The sequence below is a fragment of the Sus scrofa genome, chromosome 9, assembly GCF_054392235.1.
Source record: "Sus scrofa isolate SSC_HxYL_T2T_F1_AM1 chromosome 9, Sscrofa_HxYL_maternal_Yorkshire_Landrace_v2.0, whole genome shotgun sequence".
Lineage (NCBI taxonomy): Eukaryota > Metazoa > Chordata > Mammalia > Artiodactyla > Suidae > Sus > Sus scrofa.
Window position 1 is genome coordinate 48,645,941 of NC_139391.1, and position 14,276 is coordinate 48,660,216.

At 45.7% G+C, this 14,276-nt stretch overlaps 1 protein-coding gene across 22 annotated transcripts in view; it reads left to right on the top strand.

Moving 5' to 3' along the window:
- SORL1 (sortilin related receptor 1) overlaps positions 1–14,276 on the top strand; it is a 218,259-nt gene that overhangs the window by 81,819 nt on the left and 122,164 nt on the right. For all 22 annotated transcript variants that reach the window (XM_084978368.1, XM_084978363.1, XM_084978367.1 and 19 more), the window contains 3 exons: positions 104–265; positions 1,826–1,893; positions 7,650–7,830. In XM_084978368.1, coding sequence (XP_084834494.1) covers positions 104–265; positions 1,826–1,893; positions 7,650–7,830 — 411 coding nt within the window. The remainder of the gene's footprint in view (positions 1–103; positions 266–1,825; positions 1,894–7,649; positions 7,831–14,276) is intronic.

The window sequence follows — 14,276 nt, forward strand, 5'->3', positions numbered from 1 at the left end:
GGTCCCTGGCCCCTGCACGTGGGTGTGGCCAAACACTGTCGGGGTCGGGGTGTTGGGGGGTCCAGCCAGGCCCTGCTCTGAGCGCGCCTCCTTTCCCTTGCAGTACATCTTTGCAGACGCTTATGCCCAGTACCTCTGGACCACGTTTGACTTCTGCAACACCATCCAAGGCTTCTCCATCCCATTCCGGGCAGCCGACCTCCTCCTGCATAGTAAGGCCTCCAACCTCCTCCTGGGCTTTGACAGGTCTCACCCCAACAAGCAGGTAAGAGAGCTTCTGGAACACGGAAGAGGCGGGGCTCCTCGAGTGTGGCCTGCCTGGCCTTCCTGTGACCTCCCCTGGCCCCTCCTCCTTCTCTTCTTTGGAGCTATTGTTGCGCTTCCCGTGGCTGAGGACGAACATCTCCCCCTGGCATGCTTGGTCTTCATCCCAGCCAGGAAGCAACACCTAGGCCTTGGCAGGCCCTGTTAGTTACACATCAGGCCCTTGCGGTGCAGGTGCACCTTTGTTAGTCCTGGGGGTCATCGGGGCTCTGGAATTGAACCCGAGAGCTGGGTAGAGAAGGCTGGCATCTGAGCTCCGCTGAGACCGCTTGTCAAATTTCTACCCTTCCCACCCTCCACTCTAAACAGACTGCCTTTGCTTACCATTTATTTGAAAGTACCATTAATTTTAAGTCTTGTGCATGTGTGCGCGCGCATGTGCATGTAATACAAATGTGTGTTTTCTTCGTGTAACCTGGATGCGAAGGAAAGGTGATGGATGGGCAGAAAGCCTGAGTAAGATGTTTATCTCAAGGGTGAAACTTTTGCCAAGTCAAGAGTATTGATCTGGCGTAATCCCGTGAAACCTGTCGATCCTGTTGGGTTTGTGATGAGTTTCAAACAGCTTTGCCCAGAGGAACCTCGGAAGTTTCTTTTGCTTTGCAGGTTGTTTGATCAAAACATGATCTGTTTATCTTCGCTTGCCTTAGGGAGTAACCTAAGTATGGGCTGGGTCGGTTTACTGGTTTACCGGTGTAGGTGGATTAGTGTTATTTTTGGTCTCCTGTTTCTTACTCCCTGGTCCCTATGGTCGCAAGAACCTGCAGGTTTTGTGTCTGAAAGTTGAGGGGCTTTGTCAAAGATCGGCAGGTCAGCCACACCTTGTGTATTCAGTGGATTCCCTTTGGTGCTCTTTTGAGCCTGTGTTTAGCCAGAGTCCTCTCCATTCAGCTTTGATCATCGTGGCCCATGATGGTTTTTTTTTTTTTTTTTTTTTTTTCTTTCTTTCTCTTTTTTGGCCACCCTGCAGCATATGGAGTTCCCGGGCCAGGGATCAGATCTGAGTCATAGTTGCAACCTACACCACAGCTGCTGCAGCAGGGGTGGATCTTTAACCCACTGTGCTGAGCCAGGGATGGAACTTGTGTTCCAGTCCTTCAGAGACACTGCCAATTCTGTTGTGCCATGGCGGGAACTCCATTTTCTCTCTCTTTTTTTAAGGATACTGTTTCCCAGGCAAGAAGTACCGAGTCTAATCCTTTTGTTTTAACCATCGTCTGAGGGCCGGTTTCTGGTAATTTATAAGTCAAGTCACAATCATTTTTCCTTTCTGTTGCTGTGGAGAACTTGGTAACTTGGAGAAGGCGGCACAGGTGATCTGTCCTACCTTCCCCAACCCTACCTTGGGATAACCAAGCTGGCCTACATGATCTGAATGCCTGTCTTTATAGGCGGCCTATCATCAGGGTGGGGTTTCTGTGGATGTTGGCTGGCGATGCCGTTTGGGCATCTTACGTCATATCTCTGGCATCGTGACCACTTCTCTCTTTGGTCTTTGCAGCTATGGAAGTCAGATGATTTTGGCCAGACCTGGATCATGATTCAGGAACATGTGAAATCCTTTTCTTGGTAAGTCGTGCCATCTAAGAAACGAGTTACATAATTTCCTTGCATCAGTTCTAGCTCCTGCATGGAGGGCAAACCTGCCCTCAGCTGAAATGTGAAGCAGCTGGTTCAGGAAATACACATTCCAGACCTGGAATTGGAGCTGTAGGGATAGTAGACTCACCAGGGGGGATGAGAAAGGAAGGTTACTTGTGAGAGGAGTGATTTTTTTTTTTTTTTTTTTTTTTTTTTTTTAGTATATCAGGGAACCCAGGGCAATCTTGCAGCTCTTGTATATATTAGACTTTCTAAAAGAACTTCATTTTTGGAGCCATATAAAAAGTGAGGATCTTTCTCTGAAGTTCATTCATTTGTGGTGTTCCCATTGTGGCTCAGTGGAAACCAATCCAGCAGTACCCATGAGGATGTGGGTTCAATCCCTGGCTTCGCTCAGTGGGTTAGGGAATCCGGTGTTGGTGTGGGCTGTGGTGTAGATCGCAGATGCAGCTGTGATTTGGTGCAGCTGTGGTGTAGGCTGGCATCTGTAGCTCCATTTTGACCTCTAGCCACGAGTGTGGCCCTAAAAAGGAAAAAGCAAAAACAAATCATTCATTTGTTCATTTATAACGTGTTTTTTTGAATGTCTGCTTAATATAAAGCATGCTGGGTTCTTCAGAGTATAAGAAGTTGGATAATTGACGGATACAGTTATTAAGGCGATTGCAGTTATAGGAGATTAAAAAAAGACATTTTATGCATATAACACACCTGAAAGAAGCATAGGGAGTTCCTGCTGTGGTGTGGTGGGTTAAGAAACCAACTGCAGTGTCTTGGGTCACTGCGGAGGTGTGGGTTTGATCCCTGGCCCAGCACAGTTGTTTAAAGAATCCAGTGTTGCTGCAGCTGTGGCTTGGATTCAGTCCCTGGAACTACCATATGCTGAGAATATGGCCATAAAAAAGAAAGAAGAAAGCACAAGAGTTCCCTTGTGGCATAGTGGGTTAGGGATCTGGTGTTATCTGCTGCAGTGGCTCTGGTTTAATCCCTGGCCTGGGAATTTCCACATTCTGTGAGTGTGGCGGAAAGAAAGAAAGAAAAGCACAGAAGTCAGAGGAGGGAGCTACACCTTTCAGATAGGAGGATCATGGGAAGCTCCACTGAGGAGGTGACCGTTGATCCAGGATGTGCATGACAGGTAGGATGTGGCTGCGTGCAGGTGTGCAGGGTGGGAATTCTAGATGGGAACAGAATGGCCAGAAGCGGAGATGAGACACAGTGGTCCTTGGGTAGAGAACACTGAGTCTTATTTTTGGACAGTGTAGTGGGTGAGGTTTGGAAAGGGATATTGGTATCAGAATCTGCAGTGCTCGATAAAGGAATATGGGCTGAATTCTGAGGGCAGTGGGGAGCCATTGTAGGGTTTTGAGAAGGAAAGTGAAATCAGCAGAGCTACCCTTTAAGAAGTACAGTTGTTTCTGGTCATAGTTGCTTCTGAGCTTTTACTGTTACAGGGATGAGGTATATAGTCTTGAATATGTGAATTGTACGTACGCTGATGAATGTGTAGGACGGATTTCCAGGAGTAGACGCGGCGAGTCAGTGAGTCAGTCACCCCATGCACACCTACCAGACTTGACACCTCTTGACCTTCACCGCCCTGAATCAGCTCGACCCCGTTTCCCTTTCTGGTTGCTCAGGTCAGAACCTCTGAGTCATCACTGATTCCATGTTTGTGTCATGCTTCCCATCCAGCCTATCAGGAAATCCTGTTGGCTCTACCTTCAGTATATATCCAGCAGCCTCTACTCAGCTTCTGCTTAACTCCAACCACTGTTGCCACTCATTAGTCATCCACCTGGTCTTTCTGCTTCTGCTCTTGTCCTTCTTCCAGTGGTTCTCAGAACATGGCCATTTTGATCCTGTTAAAAACAGGTCAGATCATGTTCTTCTTTGAACGCTTCAGTGTGCATCATCATTGTTCTCAGATTAAGTGCCAGCTACATTCCTATCACAGGGCTTTTGCACTTGTTATTTTCTCTGCCTAGAATACTTTTACTAAAGACATACTTAGAGCTTTCTCCTTTACCTCCCTCAAGTCTGCTCAAATAACACCTAAATGAGCCCTATCCTAAGGAACCTATTAAAATTGCAACTCTTCCCCTGTCATTTCCAATCCTCTGTAGTTTGATATATATATATATTTTTTTTTGATATATATATATATATATATTTTTTTTTTTTTTTGCATAGCACCTATCACATCCTAATATACTCTTTTTTTTTTCCTTTTTACAGCCACACCTGCAGCGTATGGAGGTTCCCAGGGTAGGGGTCAAATTGTAGCTGCAGCTGCCAGCCTATACCACAGCCACAGTAACACCAGGTCTGAGCTGCAGCTTGTGACCATTGCCACAGCTTGTGGCAACACCAGATCCTTAACCCACTGATGGAGGCCAGGGATTGAACCTGCATCCTCACGGACACTGTCAGATTCTTAACCTGCCGAGCCACAGCAGGTATCCCTGATATACTCTTATTGTGGTTATTTGTCTTTCTCTCTTTAATAGAATTAAAGCTCCATAAGGGCACAGTCTTTTGTTAGTTTTGTATTGATACATCCCCAGTGAATGAAGCATTGAAATGATAACTTTGGCAGATTCTATGTAGAAAGTGCCAACTTTTGCACTCATTCTCAACATTGGAATTGTACCTTTTTCCAGAGCTAATCTGTTAGATAAATAGTATCTCAGTATAGTTTTAATTTGCATTTTTCTTATTAGGAATGAGAACATCTTTTAACCTACTTAAGGGTCATTTTTTTGGGGGGGGACATGTCTGTCCATGCTCTTTGCCCTTTTTCTGTTGGAATGTTAGTCTTTTTATTATTGATTTCCTGGAGCTCTTTATATATTTGAGATTAGTCCTTTGTGGTATGAGACAGCCTGTATCTGTGTTCATATTTATATTTCCCAGCTTGCCACTTGTCTTTTGACTTTTACATGTAGTTTGAGTCCTCACTAGGTGTAATAGCCCCGTAAGATGTAGATCCTGTCTGTGAATCGTTCAGTCTTCAGTTGGAAGAGGAATGTCTTTGAGTTCATATTGCTTCTATGAATAGGCAATAATTAAGGACAGTAAAGAAGGGTGGAGCAGAGAGGGGATTTACAGCTGAGTATCTTCAGGCTCCAGTGGACTTCTTTTTATAGAGGACAGTTGTTTCTGACCTTTTTGTTATTTTCTTTGGAGAGAGGTTGTAGATTCTTAAGTGAAATTAAAACCATAATCTCATCCAGTTGTAACCGCTACCCAAGAAATACCATTATAGACTTTTTTTGTGTGCTTTCTTTGAACTTTAAAGGGACAAATGGCTCTTTTACCTGTTTGGAGAATCATGTATTGAGAGGGCAAACCAGCAAGATGACTAAATAGAGGAACTTCACGTTTGGGAATTTGTGTGTTGTATTTTCTGTTTCTGTGCAGACAGGCAGATAGATATCTTAGAGGAAAGGGCTGGCCTGTCTTATTGTAGATAATTAGGGTGTCAGAGAATTTCAGGCTATGGGGGGATTTTCCCTTAGGATTCCTTGTAATAGGTGAGAGTGTAATCTAACTTCTCATAGAATTTGCTCAACAATGCTGGGTAGCCTGGGAGCTGCAGGAGTGAGGAAAACCAGGGATTTCTGTTATCAGAGCTGGAGATTGGCAAACAGGACAGAGGAAGAGGCATGGGGGGGTTGGGGTGCTCAAGGATGCCCTGTGGAGCATCACTAAGCCAGGCAGGTGGGGCCAGGCAAGGACCCGTGGCTGTGCTCAGAAATGGAGCAAGACTTGAAAGTTCCAAATGAGGGTAAAGAGAACAGGGCAAGTAGGTGTCACCGAGCATGGAAAGGGGGAGCAGCTCTCAGCAGCTAGAGATTCAAGTGCAGATGACGAAAGAGAACTGGAATGCGAGTCCCAGCTCTTGCCTTCTCTCCATGTTGGCTGCTGTTTTTGACTACGAAGGCATAATAGAGGTGAGCTCCATCTCAAAGTGTTCTGAATAAAGGTCCCTTCCTCTCTGCCTTTTCAAAAATATCCAGCGTGTTTTCATTTGCATATCCTCTAGCATCGAGGAAGTACTTTAATCGGTACTTCTAAATGTGGAAGAGAACACGTCCTCCTCCCCCTCCCACCCCGCCCCACCCCACCCTGCACACACGGCACCTGATGGTGACTGGGTTTCTCACAATGGGACAGGCTGGTTTCTCCAGTGTCCAGCTAAGACTCTAGATCATGGAGCCAAAGGCGAGCCTTTCCCCTTGCAAAAAGAGGCTCCTTTGTTTTTCTGTTCTTTCCCTCCCCTCCCTCCCTTCCCCTCCCCAGGAACATGCCTTTAGCTGTACATCTTTGAAGGAATTCCCCATCGTTGGCTCTTCATTACCCCAAGAGCCATTGTGCCTACAGAACTGTACAAAGACAGTCCCATTACTGAGCCCTTCCTCTTCTCCTTGGGTCATCACTACTGTGACCCTCTCATCCTGATTTTTTCCAGCTGTTTTTCCCGCTTGCTGAGTGGTCTCCCTGGCCGTGGTGTTCTTGGGTGTGTTAGGAAACCTCAGGCAGCTGAGTGGCTCCTCCTACCCCAGGCTGCTCTTGGGGGCCTTATTTGGGGTCACACCAGGGCAGAGATTCTCCTCGAGGTAGTTGGATCTAATCACTCTGCAGTTACCAGTTTGGAAGCACCTCTGTAACATGGTCCATGGATCATGCAGCGAAGGTCAACTCAGTTAGGGACTCCATAGGATGAAAAGAAATGCAAGACATGGCTTGAATCTGTACTCTGCCTGGGAGGCTCAGACAAACACATTATGGTGAGCAATATGATAGAGTGGGTATGAATCACCACTGTATAAGGTAAGGAGACAGATTCCAGCATCTGCACAACCAAGGCAGTTTTCTGCCTTTGTTTGAAACTCACAAGAAAGGCTTGGAATTGAGCACTGCTAGTGTTGGGAGAAGGGATCAGAGCAGGGAGGAAGGTTTCCTGAAAGAAGAGTATTTGCACTTGACCTCAGAAGATGAGTAGGATTTAGATGTGCAGATGAGAGTATTTGTGGAGGGCATCCTGGAGGAGGGGGCGTAGGTAGTGTGGACAGAAGCACAGACAGGGAGGGGCGCCCTGTGTTTCCAAAGGACGCCCACGGGATCAGTCATGCGAGGAAGAGTTTGGGAAGGAGCCTCGTGGGAGATGAGTTTGCATTGTCAGGATGAACGCTGGTCGCACAGACCAGTGGCGGTGGTGAGGGACAGACAAAGGGCAGGGTCTGTTAGGAAGAGGGCCTCTCTGGTCCTTCCTGTGCTTTCCTCTAGAGTTAGTTCTCAGAACACAGATCCTGGGGATAAGCTCTCTTTTGTTCCTCTGAGATTTTTGACCTGAGGCTGGAAACTTGCTGACAGCCTCATGCGAGCAGTCCATTGCTTACTGATTCTGAAGCCCTCGTCTGCCTTTTCCTTTATCTTCCCTTCCTTCTCCTCGAGCACAGCCCAAGCCTGCCTGGAGGGAAACCCAGGCCACCTTGTGAACAGCAGTACCAGCAGAAAATGCCTTCCAAGTGGCAGTGGCTTTCCCTTTCTCCCGAGCCAAGGAGTAACCAAGGGGATGCTTATAGCGCATGGAGTGTCACTGGTAGATGCCACCATGGTGGTCCTGAGTTCTCATTGATTTCATGCTTAACCTCCAGGCCTTCAACATGATGGCAAACTTTTTTTTTTTTTTTTTTTTTTTTTCCCTTTCCTTCCAGGGGAGTTGATCCCTACGACAAGCCAAACACCATCTACGTTGAGCGGCACGAACCCTCTGGCTACTCCACGGTTTTCCGAAGTACAGACTTCTTCCAGTCCCGGGAGAACCTGGAGGTGATCCTGGAGGAAGTGAGGGACTTCCAGCTTCGGGACAAGTACATGTTTGCCACAAAGGTGGTGGTAAGTTGGAGGCACTAAGGGGTGAAGTGCTTTTGCGTTTCCCTTTGGTGGCGGGGCATTCTGTGGTCCAATGGGTGAGCCTGTGCAAGCAGGGGCTGCATGCATGTGCGGGGGACTGGACTGTAGATGCTGGACATAGATGGTCATTCCAAGGGACCTGGTAGGTTTTGGGAGTTGGAGGAGTGGAGAAGCTTAGACAAGTACCCAGAATATCTCTGGGTGCTAGGAATTCAGTCCTGTCCTGGAAGCCAAGCATCTTTGGCAAACACACATTTCTTTGAAATCCCAATTAGCACAGAAAGGAGGGGTGGGGCTAAGTGGCTCTTTTCTTGAATCTCACCGCCTGATTTCCCTTCGACACTGTCCGATTTCATTGCGACTTTTGGACACATGTTAATTTACGTGGCTAATAGAATGTGTAGTCATTGGCTAGTAGGAGTTAATGGTCTAAGAAAAGCGGTAATGAAGCCTCCAGCTATCAGTAAGTAGCTTAACTCCCAGCCTTTGGGAAAATCTTCTCGATTTGATGTGTTAGAGCCACATGCTGACACGGAGGGCTTACTCATTTAAAACCGGTTGATTATTTAACCAGCCTTGCCTCTCTGCTGTATCAGGTTGCAACCATACTACCCTTGGGGAAAGGAAAAAGCCTGGACCGGGCAAGAGTAGCTTGGGTGGCTCTTCCTGGGGGCTGTAAGCTTGCTTTCATAACGCAGCCAGTGCCTCCTCGACCTTGGGCTCTGGCGAAGGTCCCTGGTGACCTTCTCTTTCCTGTCACTGTGAACCATGGGGACTAAAGCCAGATGGCATCCTTTCCTCCAGGTTCTCACTTATGTATACGGTTGGTAGCTGGCCAGGCAGGAGTAGGTCAATGCCCTGGGTAGGAATTCTAGGGTAGAGAGAGGATCCCCCCAATAGGGGAAGTAGGGAGTGAGGATGGAGAAGATGTGGAAGGGGGGTGGCTATAGGGAAGAAGGGTTCCCTGTTATACACCCAGCAAAATGTTTTTAAAAAGCGCTAAAATGCAGCATGTTTTCTTCTGTCGGGCTGTCTGCCTTGGGTCCTCCCTGGATCATTTCCTCCCTGCCTGTCTGTCTCTTTCTCTCTCACACACACAGGACAGCCCAAGAACACACGCATCCTTGGGTTGCCTCGGGCAGGGACATGGTAGGAATGCAGAGGTGACAAGTCAGGCCTGCGGACTGGTGCCTTGTGACATCCAGTTAGGCGGCCTCAAGTTCGGTTGTGTTGAAAACTTTGTCTCCAGCCCTCTGGTGCTCATAGGTCTTTTTTGTTTTACTTCCCTGGGTCTGGCTATTTTGTATGATTTTAATTTCTTCATTTTAAGGCCCGGCGACTGATTCCCAGATTTATTCTACTGACCAAGTCGGGGCTGAAATCGAGCGCTGTTGTGCCTTTACTCTGTCACACTTATTTCTAGATCTCACACCTAAGAGTATGTTACATCCCATTTGGAGCTTTCTAGGCCCTCCGTTCCGACCTCAGAGCTATGTCTGTTCTCTGGACAGAGCTGATTTGCGGAGTGCTGGTGGTAATATCTTTTATTATTCCTGGCCAGTGGTAGGATCAGGGGCTGCGTCTGTTTGATCATCACTGATATGATAATTGGTATCGTGTACAATGGTTGATACATAGCAGGAGTTCAGTAGTGTTGAATGAATTTTTGCCTAATTTGGAAAGATTAGGCTACTAGGGTTTTTGGGTGGGATGGGAAGTGGGGGTGTGAAATTACTGATTCTCAACTCTGTGTGTGGCTTGTTTATGTGGTTTTGTGGGCAAAATTGTAGTTGTGTTGGCTTCTTCCTTGAGCACGTGGACAGACCACCAGGTGCCAAGGTGTAGAGGCTCTAGGTAGGAGGAGCAGGGCCACCTCCTGGAAGTGTTGTCCTAGGATCACTTGTGGCAGCATCAGCAAAGGCCCTTGTTAAAATGCAAATGGCAGGGCCCAAATGCATTTTTTCCCCCCTTGAACCGTCTGTAGGAAGCCTAGGAATCTCTGCAATTTGCGAAACGCTTCCCTGGGATCTTTTATAAGCAGAAGGTTTCTGTGATAGTTACATGATCAAAGGAACGTTTCTCAGTGGATAGGTTGATGAGAGAAGAAGCACAACTGGCAGTGGATGATAGAATGGGTACTTTCCTCCTTATTACATGAGTGTCCTAAGCTGTAAGGATAACCAGCCCTGGCCTTGGTTGGATAACTCTATCAGGTGGAGCGTGAAGCCTGCAAATATAACTTCTTGTCTGGGGTGTGCCTAACACCCTGGATACTGGGTTTGGGGAATTCTGAGCAACTTAAATGTTAAATGGATTCACATCAGATTACGAAAGTCAAAGAACTAATTGCAAAACCATAGAAACTTGGTTTGGGGGCCGTTAACCCTTTTTTTTGCAGCCCAGTGAATGATTCTAGTTCTTTGCAAGTTAGTCTTTTAGAACATGTTGGGGCAGCCCTCTGAGTTCTGGACTGGAGCTGGTTTCCAAGTCTTTAGAATCCCCTATTGGCCTGGCTCTTGCTACTTCTCAATACTTTGTGTCTGAAGCTCTTTGATTTTTTTTTTTTAAACTCGAGTTTAATGTTTTTGTCCTTGCTTTTTGACATAAAGCTCACTTAATAGTCTACATCAAAATGATAGAAGCAAGCAATGAAAGAAGCAGTGATACGTAACAAGCAACAGTGAGGTACCTCTGCAAAGCCACTGATACCAGTTTGTGAACTTGATAAGATACAGCGGTTAGTTTCTTCCTGGTAGGTGACCATAGTTGCCAGAAAGTTGGAGGGAGGTGAGGCTCAGCCCTTGCTCTGTAGCTTTACTCCCAGCTTCTCCTGAAAGCTAGACTCAGACATTCGTTGCACAAACAGTGCAGCAGTGAGCCAGCACCTGATGCGAAGGCTTGATGGAGGCCCCTGTGTGCATTAAAAAGGTGATGCAGCCTCCCCCTGCAGGATGCAGACATAGTGCGCCAGAGCAGGCTTGGCAAACCACGGTGGTCCACTTGATTTTGTCAGTAAAGTTTTATTGAAACACAGCTGGGCTCATTTGCTATGTGTTGTCTGTTGCTGCTCATCTGTTACAATGGCAGGAATGAATAGTTGCCTAGAGACAGGATGACCCACAAAGTATAAACTATTTCTATACAGACCTGCATAGGAAAAGTTCCCTGATCGTTGTAGAGGCAGGATTCTGTTCCCCTTTCAGCTGGCCTCAGGCAACCAGAATCTCTAATGCAAGAGCTTCGCAAGTCTGAGGCATCACCCTTCTTGGAGTTTAGGGGATCGGCCTCTCTAAATTGCTCTGCTGTGTTCATGCCAGAGTGTTCCCTTTGGGATTTTATGGCTACTTTGGATATCTTGTGTGCTGCTGATTTCTCCAGAGGACTCATTTGTGCTTTCACTCTTCTGACCAACGAACCACTAAGGTCACTCTTGGACACCAACTTCTAACCATCATTATGCTAATTTAAAGTCTCTAATGCTGATAGTGGTAACAGAAAAACTTAGTAATTTGCTTCAGAATTGTGGGCTTCTTCGTGAGAGGTCAGCCAGTCATAGTTGGGGGGTGTGAATTGTAGGATAACTGACCAAAATGAGACTATTGACAAATTATTTGAATTATGTTACTTAAGCGTATCCAAACAGAGACCTAGGTATAAACATTTGAATGCTTATAACTCATATACAGCAATAAAGCTCAAACAGGGAGCTCCCTGGTGGTCTAGTGGTTAGGATTAGGATCCAGTGCTTTCACTGTTGTGGCCTGGGTTCACACTGGAACTGAGTGGAACTGAGATCCCACAGCAAGCCACTGCACATTGCGGCCAAAAAAAAAAAAAGCTTGAACATATTATGGATTAAAAATAAAACTGTAGTACCAAGAAATAAAATATGGCAACTCCTCATATCAGAGTAACCCCTTTTCAGGGTTTTTTGTTGTTGCCTTTTGTTAGTATTATTGTTGTTGCCTTGTTTTGTTTGGTGAGTTCATTAATTTTGTAAAGTTTGCATCCTTCGCTGTGTCTGCCTGTTGAAATACTGACCGTTAGCAGTCAGCTAATGATTGAGCAGAGATTTCCTTAAGTGCTTTGAACCATTCTTCTGGCAGTCTTTGCTGCGGGTGTGTTGGGGACATGCTTTCAGTACCTTCTGCAGCTCTGCCTTAGCCTTCACTTCTTGTTTTTGTTAGACTCTCAAGGTTATCAGCTGGATGTGATGGACCAGGCTCTTTTACCTCTTTCCTGAGCATACGTACAGCCCTTACGTGTGTGACCTTATAGATTTCCTGGAATATATCAGAGCTTATCAGAGCCTCTTCTGGACATTTTTCCATTTATGCTTTTTAGCTTGCCTCTTGTTATCGCCAAGTGAGATACTATTTCTCCAGCTGCTCTGGAGGTTTTTTTTTTTTTTGGTCTTTTTAGGGCCACACCTGTGGTATATGGAAGTTCCCAGACTAGGGGTCGAATCAGAGCTGTAGCTGCTGACCTACACCACAGCCACAGCAACTTGGGGTCCAAGCCTTATCTGCAACCTACACAACCGCTCACGACAATGCTGGATCCTTAACCCACTGAGTGAGGCCAGGGATTGAACCCGAGTCCTCCTGGATACTAATCAGATTTGTTTTCACTGAGCTGCAGTGGGAACTCCACGCTCTGTGTTAAAATATTTGCCACTTGTCACTGTTTCCTATAAATGCCTGGCTATAGGTCTGTTTGTACAGTGAGCTGAGTCAGGTTATATAAAGAGAGGACCTGAGAATGCAGCTGTCAAGCCAGCCACCAGGCAGATCACATCTGACCGTCTTCTGGCTGTGGGGCATCTGGGAAGCTCCAGATTTGTTCTGTCCTTGCTGGTGGCTGCTGGGCTGCTGGTTTTCACAGCTATTATAGCTGTGAGGCTGTGAGTTTCCCAGGCTACGGCATAGCTAGGGAAGAGGGATGGGGTTAGGACAAGTTAAAACATCACCAGGTTAGCTATTCTTACCAAGCTTCAGTCATTGTCTTGAATAAATAAAGGCTGCTTGGGTTTTTGTAAGCCTTTATTGAATTTTCAGGATTCTGAAAAAGTTGATTTTGAGAAATTTTTGTTAGTGTTCTTGTGGTTTTCATGGATGAATGGGTTTTTAGAATTCCTTACTCTGCCATTCTGTAAGTGCTTTCAATTAATATTAACTTTGCAAATGGTTTATTATGGACATTTTCAAATCTACATAAAAGAACGGTTTGTACTGATATAACCTCCCCCCCCCGCCCCGTGCCCTCATTCAATCTCAATATTATTTACCTTTGCTAATCTCTTTTCAGCTGTCTCCACACTACTTATTTTTTTCCTGGACTATTTTATTTTTTATTTTTTTGGCTACACCTGTGGCATGCAGAAATTCCCGGGCTAGGGATCGAACCTGGGCCACAGCAGCAGTCCGAGCCACAGCAGTGACAATACCAGATCCCTAAACCACTGAGCCACCAGGGAACTCCTGTCTGGCCTATTTTAAAGCAAATCCCAGATATATCATTTTATTTATAAATAATTAGGTATAAACAATATGAATGTAGATGGTACTTTGCTGAAACTTTGTTAGTGCTTCAAGAGAAAAGGTGGCAGTGGATGTTTTAGCCGAGTGCCTCTGAACTGATGTCTTTGTCCACCATCAGGCTGTGGGGCCCCTCATTTTTTTCCCCCACTGATTTTCTCTGTCAAACTTTCAGTTGAATGGCTCACTGTGACACCCTTTGGCCTTCTCTTGGCAGGAATATGTCATTTATTCAATTCCTTTCTGCTCTTTTCTCCTTCCTTCTCATTTCTTTTTGCTGCGGACATAATCGCAAACATCAGTGTAAATACACTCTCTGAAATTCAGATTATTCACATTCTTGTATTTATTTTTTACTTATCAGAAATGAACGTCCAATGAAAAAACATGATAAATTCGCAGACCCTGTAATATTGGCATACATTAAAACATTTAAATAATTCCTAGTTGTTTGTGAAGGGTATGTGTGCTGGTTAGATATATTAACTAGAATAGCCTTTCAGGAAGGCCATTTATACTCTCTATCAAAAGTTTGACCTAGGAATTCTAAGAAGGCAACTATCCTTCAAATACTACAAATATTCTTGTGTAGCTGTGAAAAGGGTAATATATACACGTATATTCATTGAAGAATGCGTCTGAAGATAACTTAAATGCCCATCAATAGCTGTAAGTGAAAGATGTCTAAGATGCACTATTGATGGAAAAAGTTTAATTGTAGAATGATACTCTTTTTTGTTTGTTTTGTCTTTTTAGGGCCACACCCTTGGCATATGGAGGTTCCCAGGCTAGAGGTCGAATTGGAGCTGTAGCTGCCGGCCTACACCACAGCCAGAGCAATACCAGGTCCTCACCATACCGAGCGAGGCCAGGGATCGAACCCACATCCTT